This window comes from Somniosus microcephalus, chromosome 12 (assembly GCF_052327205.1).
Source record: "Somniosus microcephalus isolate GS21.2 chromosome 12, FLI_Smic_1.0, whole genome shotgun sequence".
In the NCBI taxonomy this organism is placed as follows: domain Eukaryota; kingdom Metazoa; phylum Chordata; class Chondrichthyes; order Squaliformes; family Somniosidae; genus Somniosus; species Somniosus microcephalus.
The window spans coordinates 193906647-193927031 of NC_140998.1; the positions used below are offsets into that span (position 1 = coordinate 193906647).

At 48.2% G+C, this 20385-nt stretch overlaps 1 protein-coding gene across 2 annotated transcripts in view; it reads left to right on the plus strand.

Annotated features, from left to right (window-relative positions):
- Positions 1-3603: 3603 nt before the first annotated feature.
- LOC147109830 (uncharacterized) overlaps positions 3604-20385 on the plus strand; it is a 127747-nt gene continuing 110965 nt past the window's right edge. For both annotated transcript variants that reach the window (XM_086003897.1, XM_086003896.1), the window contains exons 1-4: positions 3604-3675; positions 6381-6505; positions 7943-8016; positions 12682-13038. In XM_086003897.1, coding sequence (XP_085860023.1) covers positions 7965-8016; positions 12682-13038 — 409 coding nt within the window. In that variant the 5' untranslated portion in view covers positions 3604-3675; positions 6381-6505; positions 7943-7964. The remainder of the gene's footprint in view (positions 3676-6380; positions 6506-7942; positions 8017-12681; positions 13039-20385) is intronic.

The following is a 20385-nucleotide window of genomic DNA, read 5'->3' on the forward strand; positions in this document are numbered from 1 at the left end:
TATGGAACTTGAATCTTTCTGCTATCAGCAGCGGTGTAGGATTTAGGTGTTCCTGTAAGGTATTAACAAGCTCCTCAAAACTTTTCTCCATTGGTTTAGCTGGGGTAATTAAATTCTGCAATAGGCCGTACGTACTCGCGCCCATCAAATTCAAGAATACCGACGCCCTCTTTCCATCGGCCACCTCATTTGCCTTGCAGTACACTTCAATTCTTTCCACATACGTGGTCCAGTCTTCTACCTCATTGTCGAAAGCAGTAATACTGCCACTTTTCGGCATCTTGGGTGATTTAAAATGGCGCCTCCCGCGCTTTTTCTTCTTCCCCAATGGAATAAAATGGCGCCTCCCGCGCTTTTCCTTCTTCCCCAACGGGATAAAATGGCGCCTCCCGCACTTTTCCTTCTTCCCCTTGCTGCCACGCTGCTCCGAGCGTTCTACAGTGTAATGGCGGCGACCCGCAGCTTCGGCGCGTCACGCTTTCCTTCCACCCCGTTTATTTTCTCTCCGCTGCCTGGTTCTTGAGCACCGACCGCGCCCTGTGCGCTCCACCCTCTCTCTCTCTTGTTTTCTTTTCCCGGCGACACTACGCGGCCCGTTTTGTAGAACCGCTCGATCGAGCTTGAGCCCGCTGCAGTCCGGAAGGGTCAGCGCACTACCTGCTACCAGCACGATTTGCTGGAACACCTTAACTGTGGAGCCAAGCACAGCTCTCCACAGCCTCTCCCGCAATTCTCCGAACACCGATGAATTCTTTGGGCGGTTGCCCGCGGTCGACGCCCGTTGCTCAGACTACGACCTCCAAGAAACCTCCTCTCAGGGCGAGATCCCCGTGAGATGATGCCACACTGCAGGTGAGTTCGAACTTACTCGTCGCCACTGTAAAGTCCGCGCCTCAATAATACACAGACTTCGGGAGAACAGTTTAACAGGTACTTTACTTAACAGGAGGGCAACGTCATACTGAAATACAGAAGCTTGCTAGGGCCTTTTATACAGGGGTGGTCACTGCCGGTACTGCAGTCTAAAACCAGTTCTTCCCTTAAAGGTACATACACAACAAGGAGATTATTTTTTTTACACAGCGAGTTGTTGTGATCTGGAACGCGCTGCCTGAAAGGCCGGTGGAAGCAGATTCAATAATAACTTTCAAAAGGGAATTGGATAAATACTTGAAAAGGAAACATTTTCCGGGCTCGGGGAAAGAGCAGGGGAGTGGGTCCAAAGAGCCAGCACAGGCACGATGGAGAGAGCGGGGCAGTGGGATGGGTTTGGGGATTGCTCGCGTACAGAAGGAGGGCAGGCTGGAGGGGCCGACTGGCCTCTGTCTGTGCTGGGAAGGAGCCTGCGGGTTTGACTGATCTGCCCTTGCTTTCCAGCTGGTGGATTACGCCAAGCGAGGGGACACGGACGAGAAAGCCATGAAGATGGCCGACTTCTGGCTGACGGTCAGTGTCTCTGGCGCGGGGCTGGGGGTGGGGGGGCCCGCGGGGTCTTCGAGGTTGGCCTGTGTCACGAGCGTCACTCCGCCACGCCTGCGATCTCGCCGTGCTGGCCATCGCAAAGAGCCTTGGCTACTTGCATTTCTATAGCGCCTTTCACTACCTCAGGACGTCCCACAGCACCTTACAGCCAATGAAGGTTTTTTTTTGAAGTGTAGTGACTGTTGTAATGTAGGAAACCCGGCAGCCAATTTGTGCACAGCAAGCTCCCACAAACAGAAATGTGATCATCACCAGATGTTGGTTGAGGGATAAATATTGGTCACAGGACAGCGGGGCGAACTCCCCTGCTCCTCTTCAATATAGTGGCTGTGGGATCTTTTGCATTCACTTGAGAGGGCAGACAGAGCCTCATGTTTAACCTCTCATCTGAAAGGTGACACCTCTGACAGTGATTCACTCTGACAGTGCGGCACTCCCTCAGTGCTGCCCCTCCGACAGTGCGACACTCCCTCAGTACTGACTCTCCGGCAGTGCCGCGTTCACTCAGTACTGCCCCTCTGACAGTACGGCCCTCCCTCAGTACTGCCACTCCGACAGTGCTCCTCCAACAGTGCAGCGCTCCCTCAGCACTGCTCCTCCTACAGTGTCCCTCCAACAGTGCGGCGCTCCCTCAGCACTGCTCTTCCGGCAGTGCAGCGCTCCCTCAGTACTGCCCCTCTGACAGTGCGGCACTCCCTCATTACTGCGCTGGGAGTGTCGGCCTGGATTATGTGCTAAAGTTTCTGGAGTGAGACTCGAACCGACCACCTTCTGACTCGGAGGCGAGAGCGAGTGCTACCCACTGAGCCAGAGAGGTGACTTGAGATCCTGTGACTATTTGCCCTGGAACAGACAAGGCTAAGAGGAGATTTAAGAGCTTTTTAAAATGATAATGATTTTTGATGGAGTGAATAGGGACAATAAATTTCCTGTGCTCGGGGAGTCAGTGACGTGAGGCCATCAATTTAATGAGTGTTCTGAGAGGGATTAGTAGAAATTTCTGTACACAGAGGTGTTGAAGCACGGAATGCTCCCATAGAATCTCACAGCACAGAAGGAGGCCATTCGTCCCCTCGTGCCTGTGCCGGCTATTTGAAGAGCTCTCCAATTAGTTCCCACTCCCCCTGCTCTTTCCCCAGAGCTCTGCAAATATCTCCTTTTCAAGTATTTATCCAATTCTCTTTTGAAAGTTACTATTGAATCTGCTTCCAGTGGCCTTTCAAGCAGCGTATTCCAGATCACAACAACTCGCTGCGTAAAAAAAATAATCTCCTCATCTCCCCTCTGGTTCTTTTGCCAATTTTCTTAACTCTGTGTCCTCTGGTTACCGACCCTCCTGCCAGTGGGAACAGTTTCTCCTCATTTACTCGATCAAAACCCCTCATGATTTTGAACGCCGCTCTTTACCAGAATGGCTCCAGGGATGAGGGACTTCAGTTATGTGGAGAGACTGGAGGAGCTGGGATTGTTCTCCTTAGAGCAGAGAAGGTTAAGGGGAAGATTGTATTCAAAATCATAAATGATTTTGAGAGTAAATGAGGAGAAACTGTTTCCAGTGGTAGAAGGGTCGGTAACCAGAGGACACAGATTGAAGGTGATTGGTTAAAGAACCAGAGGGGAGATGAGGAGATTATTTTTACGCAGCAAGTTGTTATGATCTGGAATGCGCTGCCCGAAAGGCCGGTGGAAGCAGATTCAATAATAACTTTCAAAAGGGAATTGGATAAATACTTGAAAAGGAAACATTTTCCGGGCTCTGGGAAAGGGCAGGGGAGTGGGTCCAAAGAGCCAGCACAGGCACGATGGGCCGAATGGCCTCCTCCTGCGTTGTATCATTCTGTGATTCTGTTAAATCTGCCCTAAACCTTCTCTGCTCGAAGAACAATCCCAGCGTCTCCAATCCTCCACGTCACTGAAGCCATGGGGAGGAGGTTGAGGCCGAGACCATGGCCTCTGTGAAAGGGGGAATTTGGGATCAATATTTGTCGATGGAGAGAGTGGGGCAGTGGGATGGGTTTGGGAATTGCTCGCGTACAGAAAGACGACAGGTTTGAGGGGCCGACTGGCCTCTGTCTGTGCTGGGAAGGAGCCTGCGGGTTTGACTGATCTGCCCTTGCTTTCCAGCTGGTGGATTACGCCAAGCGAGGGGACACGGATGAGAAAGCCATGAAGATGGCCGACTTCTGGCTGACGGTCAGTATCTCTGGCGCGGGGCTGGGGGCGGGGTGGGGGGGCCCGCGGGTTCTTCGAGGTCGGCCTGTGTCGTGAGCGTCACTCTGCCACGCCCGTGATCTCGCCGCGTTGGCCATCGCAAAACGCCTTGGCGACGCTGCAGTTTGACTGGGGCCCTCCCTGGGCTGTGGGAGACGGGAGCTTCGAGCGGTCTTCCTGATCCCGACTGCGATCCAGTGACCTCCTTCGTCCTCCCCTCACCCCTTTCCACCTCCCTCCCAACGTGGTTTGAAAGGCTGCGCCCGTGTGTGAATGGACACACATGCTGCACCAGTTGCGATAGCTCACATGGTGGAACAGCCCGCTGGATGAAATGGGCACCTTGGCATCAGATTTACAAACGCCCTTTCGGCTCTTCTCTTCCCACTCTTGTTCTAAATACCCAGTTGTGAGTGGTTTTTGTACAGAGCACACTCCCCGACCCCCCACCCCACCAGTCCTGCAACCCTGGGCCCAGACTACTGACCAATCAGGCGGCTCCTCACAGACCGGGAACTTTCAATCCACTGCACAGCAAGTCACTGATCCAACTCGCCCCGAGTGAGTCTTTGATTGAAGAAAGAAAGACTTGCATTTCTATAGCGCCTTTCACTACCTCAGGACGTCCCACAGCACCTTACAGCCAATGAAGTACTTTTTTTTGAAGTGTAGTCACTGTTATAATGTAGGAAGCCTGGCAGCCAGTTTGTGCACAGCAAGCTCCCACAAACAGAAATGTGATCATGACCAGATGTTGGTTGAGGGATAAATATTGGCCTTAGGACAGCGGGGAAAACTCCCCTGCTCCTCTTTGAAATATTGGCGCAGGATCTTTTACATCCATCTGAGAGGGCAGATGGGGCCTCGGGTTTAACCTCTCATCTGAAAGGTGACACCTCTGACAGTGCAGCATTCCCTCAGTACTGCCCCTCCGACAGTGCAGCGCTCCCTCAGTACTGCCCCTCCGACAGTGCAGCGCTCCCTCAGTACTGCCCCTCTGACAGTGCGGCGCTCCCTCAGTACTGCCCTTCCGACATTGCGGCGCTCCCTCAGTACTGCTCCTCCGACAGTGCAGCACTCCCTCAGTACTGCCCCTCCGACAGTGCGGCACTCCCTCAGTACTGCCCCTCCGACAGTGCTGCGTTCCCTCAATACTGCCCCTCCGACAGTGCGATGCTCCCGCAGTACTGCCCCTCCGACAGTGCGGTGCTCCCTCAGTACTGACCCTCCGACAGTGCGATGCTCCCTCAGTACTGCTCCTCCAACAGTGCGACACTCCCTCAGTACTGCCCCTCCAACAGTGCGATGCTCCCTCAATACTGCCCCTCCGACAGTGCGGCGCTCCCTCAGTACTGCCTCTCCGACAGTGCGACGCTCCCTCAATACTGCCCCTCCGACAGTGCGGCGCTCCCTCAGTACTGCCTCTCCGACAGTGCGGCGCACCCTCAGTACTGCCCCTCCGACAGTGCGGCGCTCCCTCAGTACTGCCTCTCCGACAGTGCGGCGCTCCCTCAGTACTGCCCCTCCGACAGTGCGGCGCTCCCTCAGTACTGCCCCTCCGACAGTGCGGCGCTCCCTCAGTACTGCCTCTCCGACAGTGCGGCGCTCCCTCAGTACTGCCCCTCCGACAGTGCTGCGCTCCCTCAATACTGCCCCTCTGACAGTGCAGCGCTCCCTCAGTACTGACCCTCCAACAGTGCGATGCTCCCGCAGTACTGCCCCTCCGACAGTGCGGTGCTCCCTCAGTACTGACCCTCCGGCAGTGCGAGGCTCCCTCAGTACTGCTCCTCCAACAGTGCGACACACCTTCAGTACTGCCCCTCCAACAGTGCGACGCTCCCTCAATACTGCCCCTCCGACAGTGCGGCGCTCCCTCAGTACTGCCTCTCCGACAGTGCGGCGCGCCCTCAGTACTGCCCCTCCGACAGTGCGGCGCTCCCTCAGTACTGCCTCTCCGACAGTGCGGCGCTCCCTCAGTACTGCCCCTCCGACAGTGCGGCTCTCCCTCAGTACTGCCTCTCCGACAGTGCGGCGCGCCCTCAGTACTGCCCCTCCGACAGTGCGAGGCTCCCTCAGTACTGCTCCTCCAACAGTGCGACACACCTTCAGTACTGCCCCTCCAACAGTGCGACGCTCCCTCAATACTGCCCCTCCGACAGTGCGGCGCTCCCTCAGTACTGCCTCTCCGACAGTGCGGCGCGCCCTCAGTACTGCCCCTCCGACAGTGCGGCGCTCCCTCAGTACTGCCTCTCCGACAGTGCGGCGCTCCCTCAGTACTGCCCCTCCGACAGTGCGGCGCTCCCTCAGTACTGCCTCTCCGACAGTGCGGCGCGCCCTCAGTACTGCCCCTCCGACAGTGCGGCGCTCCCTCAGTACTGCCTCTCCGACAGTGCGCCGCTCCCTCAGTACTGCCCCTCCGACAGTGCGGCGCTCCCTCAGTACTGCCCCTCCGACAGTGCGGCGCTCCCTCAGTACTGCCCCTCCGACAGTGCGGCGCTCCCTCAGTACTGCCCCTCCGACAGTGCGGCGCTCCCTCAGTACTGCCCCTCCGACAGTGCGGCGCTCCCTCAGTACAGCCACTCCGACAGTTGCACCCTGCTCTCCTTGACCATTGTCTTTATAGAACCAAACCCCCGCCATGCAACACTACCCTACACTAACTTTATTCTTTACCTTTCCCTTTCAAGGTGCAGTGTGCACGTGGTGGGGCAGTGGATACTGAGTCCAGTGGCATGGGTGCAGACCAAAATAAAGCTCTTGGTGCTTCATTGTTTTGAGCATTGTGTGAGCCGTCGGGGCTGCACCTATTCAAGTGAGTGGGAACTATACATCATCATGCTCCTAAAGTGAGCTCTTTACAATCTATATTAACGATTTGGAGGAAGGGACCGAGTGCAACATATCCAAGTTTGCCGACAATACAAAGATGGGAGGGAAAGCAGTGAGTGAGGAGGACATAAAAAACCTGCAAAAGGACATAGACAGGCTAAGTGAGTGGGCAGAGATTTGGCAGATGCAATATAATGTTGGAAAGTGTGAGGTTATGCACTTTGGCAGAAAAAATCAAAGAGCAAGTTATTATCTAAATGGAGAGAAACTACAAAGTGCTACAGTACAAAGGGATCTGGGGGTCCTGGTACCTGAAACACAAAGAGTTAGTATGCAGGTGCAGCAGGTGATCAGGAAGGCCAATGGAATCTTGGCTTTTATTGCAAGGGGGATGGAGTATAAAAACAGGGAAGTCTTGCTGCAGTTATAGAGTGTATTGGTGAGGCCACATCTGGAATACTGCGTGCAGTTTTGGTTTCCATATTTAAGAAAAGATATACTTGCTCTCGAGGCGGTTCAGAGAAGGTTCACTCGGTTGATTCCAAAGATGAGGGGGTTGACGTATGAGGAAAGGTTGAGTAGGTTGGGACTCTACTCATTGGAGTTCAGAAGAATGAGAGGCGATCTTATCGAAACATATAAGATTGTGAGGGGGCTTGATCGGGTGGATGCAGTGAGGATGTTTCCACTGATGGGTGAGACTAGAACTAGGGGGCATAATCTTAGAATAAGGGGCTGCCCTTTCAAAACTGAGATGAGGAGAAACTTCTTCACTCAGAGGGTAGTAAATCTATGGAATTTGCTACCCCAGAGAGCTGTGGAAGCTGCAACATTAAATAAATTTAAAATGGAGATAGACATTTTCCTGGCAGATAAGGGAATTAGGGGTTACGGGGAGAGGGCAGGGAAGTGGACGTGAGTCTAGGTTCAGATCAGCCATGATCCTACTGAATGGCGGAGCAGTCCCGAGGGGCCGTATGGCCTACTCCTGCTCCTATTTCTCATGTTCTTATTGAGGGGGAAAGTGGTGAGTCAATCCTCGCAGGGTACCCAGCCTCTGCCCTGCTCTTTAGTCACTGTGTTGTTACACTTGATACAGTTAAGCTTCTCCGCAATGTTGTCTTTCAAGAGGCTGTTGGGTCATTCGACAATGTTGGTGCTGTTGAGGTCCCGGGATGGTTGCTGGGCTTATTCTGTTTCGAGACGGTGATAATCTAGGAATTAAGCACCGTGAATGTTGTCTACCCCTATTGATGGTGAAGCCAAGTCTTGATGTTGAATCTAACTATTGAAGTTAGTGCCCGAGGAAATTCTAACCAATAATCACATGACCGAGCCTGATAAATATTTTTAACAGAAGGAAACGAGAACTTCCTCTTGCTTCGCTAACTAACACACTCGGTCATTTCTCTCTGTTCAGTTCAGACTCTACAGCAGCAAGTATGAGGTGTTCCATTCTCGAGGTCTCCCTTCTACTGGCTGCTCTAAATCCAGGTATGATTTAAAATCACATTCAATTTTATTTTCAGTTGAATATTGACAATCATAGTCTCTAACACTGTTGCATGTGTGGATATATCTGTCCCCATCGGTCTAATGCCTCCGTGTTGGGGTCTCAAAACGGTAGCTGCATTTCAAAGTGGACTTTGCTTATATTCCATTCGGTATTGGCAAATGCGTAGCAAGAATTACCAAATTAATCGCAAAGTTATTTTGAATGTAACAATGACCGGCGACATCACTTGCTTGATAAGACTGAGGATCTGTGTCGAAGCAGCTTTTGAAACAGCGCGAGGCACAACCAGTTCATGACCCCGCCATCTCCCTTATTCGCTAAGTTTACTAAAACAACACCTTCGTTAATAATGGATCAGAAATTCAAACTACCGTAAATTATGCACAGAAATGACCATCAGTCCCCATGTTAGATTCACTTGCTCCCGCTGGGTGATCGTCTGCTGTTGAAACACGAGAATGAGCAACAGTATTCGACAAAAGACAAGACTGTAGAGAGGGCTTTAAACTAAATACTTGGGGGGGGGGATCAGGTGAGCGGGAATTTAAAAATTCAAAGAGAAAGGAGAAGGCAATAGAGCGGGGTATTGATGGGGTAATGGTCGCCAGAGTGTGACAGGAAGGGACAGAACGTATAAACATAAGAGTGCATCAGAAAGTGGGGTCAAAGCACAGAAAAATAGTAAAAAGACAAAATTAAAAGCTCGTTATCTGAATGCACAGCATTCATAACAAGATAGATGAGTTGACGGCACAAATAGATATACATGGGTATAACCTGATAGCCATTACAGAGACGTGGTTGCAAGGTGACCAAGGCTGGGAACTGAATATTCAGGGGTATTTGACATTTCGGATGGATAGACAGAAGGGAAAAGGAGGTGGGTAGCTCTGTTAATAAAGGATGAGATCAGTACAGTAGTGAGAAATGTTATTGGCTCAGAAGAGCAAGATGTAGAATCAGTTTGGGTGGAGATAAGAAATAATAAGGGAATGAAGTCACTGGTGGGCATAGTCTCTCAGCCCCCTAACAGCAGCTACACTGTTGGACAGAGTATAAATCAAGAAATAATGGAGGCTTGTAAGAAAGGTACAGCAACAATCATGGGTGATTTTAATCTTCCTATTGATTGGACAAATCAAATTGTGCAAGCCAGCCTCGAGGAAGAGTTCATAGAGTGTATCCTGGATGGTTTCCTAGAACAATACATTGTGGAACCAACCAGGGAGCAGCCTATCTTAGATCTGGTACTGTGTAATGAGACAGGATTAATAAATTATCTCATAGTAAAGGATCCTTTAGGAAAGAGTGATCATAGCATGGTTGAATTTCAAATTCAATTGGAGGGTGAGAAAGTTGGGTCTCAAATCAGTGTCCTGATCTTAAATAAAGGCAATTACAAAGGTATGAAGGCAGAGTTGGCTAAAGTTGACAGGGAAAATAGATTAAAGGGTAAGATGGTTGATAAGCAATGGTAGATATTTAAGGAGATATTTCATAACTCTCAACAAAAATATATTCCAGTGAGAAGGAAAGACTTTAAGAGAGGGAGAACCGCCCGTGGCTAACTAAGGAAGTAAAGGATGGTATCAAATTGAAAACAAAGGCATGCAATGTTGCCATGAAGGCCAGAGGATTGGGACATTTAAAAAAAAAGCAGCAAAGGACGACTAAAAAAGTAATAAAGAGAGAGAAGATGGATTATGAGAGTAAACTAGCTAGAAATATAAAAACAGATAGTACGAGCTTCTACAGGTATATAAAAAGGAAGAGAGTAGCTAAAGTAAACGTTGGTCCCTTAGAGGATGAGACTGGGGAATTAATAATGGGGAACAGGGAAATGGCAGAGACTTTGAACAAATATTTTGTATCAGTCTTCACGGTAGAAGACACTAAAACCATCCCAATAACACATAATCAAGGGGCTATAGGGAGGGGGAACTTAAAACAATCACTATCACTAAAGAAAAAGTACTCGGTAAAATAATGGGACTAAAGGTGGACAAGTCCCCTGGACCTGACGGCCTACATCCTAGGGTCTTATAAGAAGTGGCTGCAGAGAAAGTGGATGCTTTGGTTGCAATCTACCAAAATTCCCTGGATTCTGGAGAGGTCCCAGCAGATTGGAAAACCGCAAATATGACGTCCCTATTTAAGAAGGGTGGGAGACAGAAAGCAGGAAACTGTAGACCAGTTAGGTTGAGCCTATACTCATTGGAGTTTAAAAGAATGAGAGGTGATCATATTGAAACATATAAAATACTGAGGGGGCTCGACAAGGGAGATGCAGAGAAGATGCTTCCCCTCATGGGGGAATCTAGAACTAGGGGGCATAGTTTCAGAATAAGGGGTCGCCCATTTAAAACTGAGGTGAGGAGGTATTTCTTCTCTCAGAGGGTGGTAAATCTGTGGAATTCTCTGCCCCAGAGAGCTGTGGAGGCTGGGCCATTGAATATACTTAAGGTGGAGAGAGACAGATTTTTGAACAATAAGGGAGTGAAGGGTTATGGGGAGCAGGCAGGGAAGTGGAGCTGAGCCCAAGATCAGATCAGCCATGATCTCATTAAGTTGCGGAGCAGGCTTTAGGGGCCAAATGGCCGACTCCTGCTCCTATTTCTTATGTTCTTATGTTAAGACACAGTTTCAGAGCTCCTGCGATACTGCTGTCTTCAGTGTGCAATCGCTGTATCGGGTCACTGTGGTTCCGGGCTCCGTTCAGTGAAATGCGGGGGCAATTTATAATTTAAATATTGACATAGATAGAATGACTGAAATGTGTCAGTTCACGTTGGACAAGGCTGCACATTGTGCAAAGCGATCTGAGTCCGGGAGGCTCCGCAATATTTATTGAAAAAAGGAAAAAATGGCGTCGAGATGGATTTAAGGAAGTAACTTCTTTACCCAGAGAGTGGTGAGCATGTGGAACTCGCTACCGCAGGGAGTGATTGAGTCTAGATGCATTTAAGGGGAGGCTAGATAAGAATATGAGGGAGAACGGAATAGAGGGTTATGCTGATACACTTAGATGAGGAAGGATGGGAGAAGGCTCAAGTGAAGTATAACCGCCGGGATGGTCTGGTTGGGCCAAATGGCCTGTTTCTCTGCTGTACATTCTATGTAATTCTATGTAACATTTTCAGCCAATAGTCCTGCTTCCTGGTTCGAGCCGAGACCTGCTATTCTCATGCGAGTGGAATCGCATTATGTGATAACACATCAACATTAATTGTAAAATAGCATCGGGGTAACATAGCGGCCAGGGCTAGGGGAGGGGACCAGACACCAAGTGACTGTCAGCCCCTTAGTTCCGCCTCCTCTGACCACACAGGACACAGCTCTCTGCAGCTGAAAGGCTCACAGTGAAGCACAAAGTGTAACAGATGGTTGAATGAGCAACGATTAAAGAAATAAACCGGATGAGGAGACACTGGGATCCGCTCGATGCCAGTGTGGGGAGGGGGTGTGGTGGTGGGGGGAGGGGGGATAGTGACAGGGGGAGGGGTGGTGCAAACAAGTCGAAATTTGCCGGGGAATTTGGATCCTTCCATCAAAAGGGCAGCACTTCACCGGCGGGGCGGTGCATTGCTCCAAATATGTGAGAGCAACAAAACAAAGGCCCCTCTGGAAGGCAGGGCCAGGGCTGGGAAAGCAGCGGGAAATTTGAAAGCAGGAAATTATTGCATCAAGTTTAACACCGTCACGTTTACCTGTTTGTTTGGCGCTAATCCATCCACTATTTTAACTGCACATTGACCTCTTTTTCTCCTTGTTTTTGTATTGGTTTAAAGGCTCGGTTTAATTATTGGACAGAGTAATGTCACATCGATGAGCTGAGTGCCTCTACTATAGCATATTCAGTTTTCTGAGAGTTAGAGGCCAGCCGGGGGAGCAGTGGAATAAATGGGTTTGGAGGTAACAAAGGCCTGGCTGACGGTTTCAGCAGCAGGTGCGGTGAGGCAGGGCGGAGTCGAGTAATGTTACGGAGGTGGGTGTCGGCGGCCTTGGCGATGGTGAGAATATGGGGCAGGAAACCCAGCTCAGGGTCCAATAGGACGCCAAGGTTGTGAAAAGTCAGCTTCAGACTCGGGCAGTGGCCAAGGAGAGGGATAGTGTTGGTGCCCAGGGAACAGAGTTTGTGGGTAAAGGTGGATATTTATCGGGCAGTGGCCAGGGAGCGGGATGGTGTTGGTGCTCAGGGAACAGAGTTTGTGGGTAAAGGTGGAGATTTATTGGGCAGTAGCCAGGGAGAGGGATGGTGTTGGTGCCCTGGGAACAGAGTTTGTGGGTAAAGGTGGATATTTATTGGGCAGTGACCAGGGAGAGGGATGGTGTTGGTGCCCAGGGAACAGAGTTTGTGGGTAAAGGTGGATATTTATCGGGCAGTGGCCAGGGAGAGGGATGGTGTTGGTGCCCAAGGAACAGAGTTTGTGGGTAAAGGTGGATATTTATCTGGCAGTGGCCAGGGAGAGGGATGGTGTTGGTGCCCAGGGAACAGAGTTTGTGGGTAAAGGTGGAGATTTATCGGGCAGTGGCCAGGGAGAGGGATGGTGTTGGTGCCCAGGGAACAGAGTTTGTGGGTAAAGGTGGATATTTATCCAACCTCATACAGTCTGGTTTAATATCACACGTTGCTCCCTGTGCAGGTACCGCGGGGGATGGAGATGATGGAGATATTCTGGAACTGGTTCTTTCAAATGGGTCGAGCCCGGTTTTGCTGCCTTGTTTCTCCCGGTCTCCGACTCAAATTGATGAGATTCACTGGACATTTCAACCTGCCTCAGGAGACAAAGGGATGGCACTTTGTGCAATTGATAAGAACAACACTGAGTGCAGCTCCCCGTGGTTCCCGCATATAACACTGGCTGAGACTGAGGGTTTCAGGATGGGGAATTATTCTCTTTTATTCACGGCGACAATGGAAGATGTCGGAAATTACGACTGTTTGCTGTATTCTGGACACAAGGGGAAGAAGATGTTAATCCACCTCATAGTGATTAATGGTGAGTTACTGGAAGCAGTTTATGCTGTAGTTATATGTGTATGATAGTCTCACACAAACTGTTTCACCATTTTCCGTATATCCGCCACTGTTCCGTTAAATTCCATGTCTTTAAATGCCAACATCTTGACAATTTGTGATGTGGAAAAACGCAGCATTAAAACAGTGTTGCTTTCTTGCTGGGCAGGTTATTGTAGGCCTCAAACACTTTCTTGTTCAGTAAATGTAAATTCTCAGCAATTTATTTATCTTTATTGTGAAAATTATGGGAAATCTCGCAGTAAAGTCTCAACTGGTAAAGATCAGATCCATTTCCGGATCTGTCCCTCAGCATTTCTGCTCAAATCTCATTGGGGTAGAAACTGACTTCAGTGGAACTGAATATCGGGCGGTGGGTGTAACAGGCGGACAATACATGACCACACGTTCTACGCTGTCATTTAAGATGAATTTCCAGCCCACAGGCTCGGTCTAGTAAGGTCCCAATATGGCGGGCAAGGAACATGTGTACATTTGCGACTGGAATTTAGCCGCCTGAGATATTGGGTAAGAACAGACTAGAGGAGTCCCTTGCCCATGCCTGAAACAGGCGTTGGGCTCTTTGAATTTGCTAATTTGAGGCCTTCTTCTGGCTTTAAACTAAAAAAAGGGGGAGGGGGTCAGGTGAGGGGAAATTTAGGAATCTACAGAGAAAGGTCAAGGCAATAGAGCAGTGTAGCGATTTGGATAAAAATAATCAGAGTGTGACAGGAAGGGAGTTTAATGGTAGCAGTGCACCGGAGAATAAGGTCAAAGCAGGGAATAATGGTAAAAAAAATTAAAGGCTCTTTATCTGAATGCACGAAGTATATTTAATAAGCCAGATGAACTAGTGGCACAAATAGAGATAAATGGGTTTGATCTAATAGCCATTACAGAGACATGGTTGCAAGGTGGCCAAGGTTGGGAACTAAATGTTCCAGGGTACTTGATGTTTCGAAAAGACAGGCAGAATGGAAAAGGAAGGGGAGTAGCCCTGATAATAAAGAATGATATAAGGACAGTAGCGAGAAAGGATCTCGGCTCGGAAGATCATGAAGTAGAATCAGTATGGGTGGAGATAAGGAATAACAAGGGGCAGAAAACACTGGTAGGGGTAGTATATAGGCCTAACAGTTGCTATACCATTGGACAGAATATTAATCAAGAAATAGTAGGAGCTTGCAACAAAGGTAATGCAATAATCTTGGGGGGCTTTAATCTTCCTATAGACTGGACAAATCAAATTGGCAAAGGTAGTCTGGAGGACGAGTTCATGGAATGCATTCGGGACAATTTCCTAGAATAATATGTCATGGAACCAACCAGGGAACAGGTTATTTTAGATCTTGCATTGAGTAATGAGACTGGGTTAATTAGCAATCTCATAGTAAAGGATCCTCTGGGGCAGAGTGAATTTCACATTAATTTTGAGTGTGTCTTACCCAAGTCTGAAACTAGAGTCTTAAACTTAAATAAAGCCAATTACATAGGTATGAGGGGCGAGTTGGCTAAGGTAGATTGGAAAAATAGATTAAAATGTATGGCGGTAGATAAGCAGTGGCTAGCATTTAAGGAAATATTTCATAATTCTCAACAAAAATACATTCCATTGAGAAACAAAAACTCCATGGGAAAAGTGATCCAACCGTGGCTAACTGAAGAAGTTAAAGATAGCATTAGATTGAAAGAAGAAGTTTATAATGTCACAAAGAATAATAATAAACCTGAGGATTGGGAGAGTTTCAGAAACCAGCAAAGGTTGACCAAAAAAATTGATAAAAAGGGAAAGAATAGAATGAGAGAAAACTAGCAAGAAATATAAAAGCAGATTGTAACAGTTTCTACAAGTATGTAAAAAGGAAAAGAGTAGCAAAAGTAAACGTTGGTCCCTTAGAGGCTGAGACAGGAGAAATTATTATGGGGAATAAGGAAATGGCAGAAATGTTAAACAAATATTTTGTATCTCTCTTCACAGTAGAAGACACAAAAAGTATACCAAAAATGGTAGGGAACCAAGGGCCTAATGAGGGTGAGGAACTTAACTTAATTAATATAAGTAGAGAAAAAGTCCTAGAGAAACTAATGGGACTAAAAGCCGACAAATCCCCTGGACCTGACGGCCTACATCCTAGGGTTCTAAAAGAGGTGGCTGAAGAGATAGTGGATGCATTGGTTTTGATCTTCCAAAATTCCCTAGATTCTGGAATGATCCCAGCAGATTGTGATTGTAAGGTCGCAAATATAACACCGTTATTCAAGAAAGAAGGGAGAGAAAAAACAGGGAGCTACAGGCCAGTTAGCCTGACATCAGTCGTGGGGAAAATGCTGGAATCCATTGTTAAGGAAGTGGTATTCAGTCACTTAGAAAATCATAACATGATTAGGAAGAGTCAACATGGTTTTTTGAAAGGGAAATTGCGTCTGACAAATTTATTCGAGTTTTTTGAGGATGTAACTAACAGGATAGGTAAAGGGGAACCAGTGGATGTAGTATATTTGGATTTCCAAAAGGCATTCGATAAGGTGCCACATAAAAGGTTATTACACAAGATTAGGGCTCATGGGGTTGGGGTAATATAGTAGCATGGATAGAGGATTGGTTAACGGACAGAAAACAGAGAGTAGGGATAAATGGATCTTTTTCAGGTTGGCAGGCTGTAACTAGTGGGGTGCCACAAGGATCAGTGTTGGGGCCTCAGCTATTTACAATCTATATTAATGACCTAGATGAAGGGACCGAGTGTAATGTATCCAAGTTTGCTGATGATACAAAGCTAGGTGGGACAGATCCATGTGCTGAAGAAACGGAATCCTTCCCAGCACACGGGGAGGCCATTTGGGCCAATTGTGTTTCTGCCAGCTCTTTGCCACTGCAATCCAACACTAATCCCACTGCTCAGCTCTCTTCGTGTAGACCTGTATCTTCCCTGCCTTTCAATAGTTATCCACTTTTCCCTTAACAATAATGTCTGCCTCAACCACTCCATGGAAAAACATTCGCTGCTCCAACAACTCTCTGCCTGAAGATAGTTCTTGTACCCTCTCACCACATTCTGATAATTACAATGTTAGACCTATGACCCCTGGCCACTAATTCTCCAACCAGACCATGTGGTCTTACCCCATTTACCCCAATAAAGCGTGTCATAATTAAAAAGATTATTCAATCTCATATTTACTTTCCCTGCTGCATTAAAAGTTGTTAGATCCATGGTTCAGTGGATAAAGAATTACACGGATGCTGTACATAAACAAACAACAGGTCCTTACTGGAGGAGGGTCATCTCTAGACTGGAGTACAGAGGCATGCGCACATCTTATATACCGGTGTGGTTACTGCCGGTACTACAGTATACAGGAGCTGTAAAAAGCAGTTCTGACTTAAAGCACATACACTACAATTCCTCCCTTTTTAGATTAATACCCCCTTAATATTCAAATAACAATTACATTTTTACATGTACATTCAATAACAAAAAGTCCATTTATAGATTCAGTCTTTGGGGCGGCTTCCTGACCCTTTCGGGATAGCGCCTTTCCTGAGGTTCTTGTTCTTGGTGCAGAGGCGATTCTGACCCCTTTTCATCGTGTAGTTCATCGGGTTCCACTGCAACTGGGTCTGAAGTAGATGTTACCGGTATGTCGGGTTCATCCCCAGATACTCGAGACATGGGGTTGACGCCTTCCTGTGACGCTAAGATCTGATCGACGTGGCGTCTCACAATGTTCTCCCCGACACCCACTGTGTACATTAATGGCCCCTGCCTTGTACATATCGTTCCGGGTTGCCACTTCTCTGTTCGATAGTCACGGGCCAAGACTGGTTGCCCTACATTGAAGCTCCTTGTCGGCTTCTCATTGATGTGCTGGAATTGTTTGTCCTCAACATTTCTTCGCACATTTGGTCTGAGCAAGTCCAGACGAGATCTCAACCTTCGATTAAAGAATATCATGGCCGGGGTCTGGTTGGTAACTGCACGTGTCGCGTTTCGGTAGGCTAATAAGAAATTGTCCATCTTATGCTGTAGTGGAATTTCCTCGTTGCACATGGCCTTTATCGCCTTCTTAAAGGTTTGTACGAACCTCTCAGCCAATCCATTGGTGGCTGGATGATACGCGGCGGATGTGTAATGCCTTACCCCATTCCTTTTCATGAATTTTTGGAACTCGTCGGACACAAACTGTGGTCCATTATCAGAGCAGATCTGCTCTGGCAAACCGTTTCTGGCAAATATGGTCCATAGGACTGCAATCGTTTTCTCTGTAGTGGTTGAAGACATCTTTATCACCTCAGGCCACTTTGAATGAGCATCCACTGCTATTAAGAACATTGAGTCCATGAATGGACCAGCGAAATCAATGTGCACCCGTTGCCATGGAGAGGAGGGCCACTCCCATGGGTGTAGAGGGGCATGTGGAGGTGCATTTTGGACCTTCTGGCATCCTAAGCAGCTCTTAATTAGGTCTTCGATTTGTTGATCGATTCCCGGCCACCACACATAAGCCCTAGCAAGGCTTTTCATTTTCACTCCCCCCAGATGACCTTCATGTAGCTCCTTTAGCACTCTCTCCCTTAACTTGGGTGGAATCACCACTCTGGATCCACACATCACTGTCCCCTGGCACACTGACAGCTGTTCTCTTCTGGATGAGAATGCTGGCAAGTGAGTCGCCATGTGTTGGCCATCCCCTCACCGTCAATTCATATACCCGTGACAGCGTCGGATCATTGCGGGTCTCCTTCTCTATATCCGCATTTGTTACTGGCAATCGTTCAATTATCGACAAATAAAATATCTCGATAGGGTCCACTGCTGGTGCTTCCTCCACCGTAGGCAGTGGCAGGCGCGATAGCCCATCAGCGTTCCCATGCTGTTTCGTGCCTTTATATTCTATTTCATATTGATTCGCCCCTAGAAACAGGGACTATCTTTGTAACCGCTGTGCAGTCATTACTGGCACGCCCTTCTTAGGATTAAAGATGGAGACAAGTGGTTGGTGGTCAGTCAGCAAGGTGAACTTCTGCCCATACAGATAATGGTTGAACTTTTTTGCTCCCCATACTAGGCTGAGGGCCTCCCTGTCAATCTGGGCGTAGTTGCACTCAGCTGAGGTTAGTGACCGAGACGCAAAGGCCACTGGCCTCTCCAACCCATCTGGGAATTTGTGCGACAGCACCGCTCCAATGCCGTCGGGTGATGCATCACATGCCAAACGAATTGGTAGTGCTGGGTTGAAATGGGCCAACACCTCTTTTGATGTGATCAATTCTTTACACTTCTGGAAAGCTCGTCTATGTTCGTCATCCCACTCCCATGGCACCCCTGTTTGCAGTAGGGTGTTCAGCGGGTGTAGTACCGTAGACAAATTTGGTAAGAACTTGTGCTAATAGTTTACCAGCCCGAGGAACGACCTCAGTTGTGACACATTTTCCGGTGCTGGAGCCTTGACTACTGCCTCAATCTTGTCAGGGGACTTATGTAACCCCTCTTCATCGATGACGTGGCCACAATATGAGATCTGTTTCTGGAAAAACTCGCACTTGTGGCGATTAGCTCGAAGCCCATATTCCTTTAATCTGGTGAGCACCTTCTCCAAGTTAGCGAGGTGATCACCGTCATTTTCGCCCGTGACCAAGATGTCGTCCAAATAACACTGGGTCCCTGGAATCCCTTGCAGGACCTGATCCATTGCCCTTTGCCAGATAGCCGGAGCCGAGGCTACTCCAAACACCAGCCGGCTGTATTGATAGAGACCTTTATGGGTGTTGATCGTAAGGTAATGTTTCGAAGCTTCTTCTACCTCCATTTGCAGGTACGCCTGGGCTAGATCAATTTTGGTGAAGCGTTTACCACCAGATAGCGAGGCGAAAATATCCTCAATTCGTGGAAGCGGATATTGCACCATGTGAAGGACTGGGTTCACTGTCACCTTAAAATCCCCACAGATGCGGACCTTCTTTGGTTCCCCAGGCGTATCACTCAATGACCTCTTCATTACAGGGACGATGGGTGTAGCCCACTCGCTCCAGTCCACTTTGGACAGTACTCCTGAATGTTCCAACCTTCCAGCTCTGCTTCAACCGCTGGTCTGATTGCATAAGGCACTGGTCTGGCCTTCAGAAACTTTGGGCTTGCATTATCCTCTATTTTAATTGTTGCTGTTATTCCTTTTAGTGTTCCTAGTCCCTCCTGGAACACTTCTTTTGCATCAGTTAGCATTTTTGACAGTCGTCCAGGTGTGATGTCGTCATCCTTTTTGGCCTCCACCTTCAGTGCCTGTATGGAATGCCAATCTAAATGTATCTTCCGGATCCACTCACGTCCTAGCAGTGGTGGTCCTCCATTTGGCAATACATATATATCCATTTTAGGTATTTCCTGACCTATATATGTCACTTTCACCCTTATTTTTCTTTTGGGGTAGACTTTTTGCCCCGTATACATCTTCAAGACAATCTCTGTAGCTTTCAAGGGTATGTGTGAAAATAGCCGCTTGTAGTCTCTTTGATTTATGACTGTTAGAGCTGACCCTGTGTCCAATTCCATTTCCACTTGGACTCCGTCTATCTTGAGTGTAACCCAGATAGTCTGGTGATCCTCTATTTCGGTTACATTATGTAGTTTCAGACAACCCAGCTCCTTGCTTCCGGAGTCTGTGTCACTTTTCTGTTCGTCTGAACCACTGTCCATCACCTGGTGTACCTTTTTGTACTTCTCCTGTGGAGATTTCTTACTGTTGGTTTTCTTCCCAGACCTGCAGACTCTTGCTATGTATCCTGCTTTCCCACACTGTCTGCACACTTGGTCCTTGAACCAACAATCTTTCTGGTCATGTGTTGTTCTGCCGCAGCGATAGCACTTCCCTGTTCCATAGGTCATTTCGTTGGTGCCGTATTCTTGCGGTCTCCGTTGTATCTCTGCAGCGCCCCTTGCGGATGCTTCATGTGATACTGCCATATTGAAAGCTTTGTCCAGCGTAAGGTCCTTTTCTGATAGAAGCCGTTTCTGGGTTCCTTCACTTTGTAGCCCACACACAAACTTGTCCCTTAACGTGTCTGCTAGTCCCGCTCCAAACTGGCAGTATTTCGATAGCTTGCGCAGTTCCGTTAGGTACTCAGCATTGCTTTTGTCTTTGTGTTGATTCCTTTTATGGAACTTAAATCGTTCTGCTATCAGCAGCGGTGTGGGGCTTAAGTGGTCCTGTAGGATTTCTACTATGCTTCCAAAATCCTTGTTTACCGGCTTCTCTGGGGTTATTAGATTTTGCAGTAACCCATAAGTTTTTGCACCCATGGAATTTAACAGAACCAGTGCTTTATTAGCAT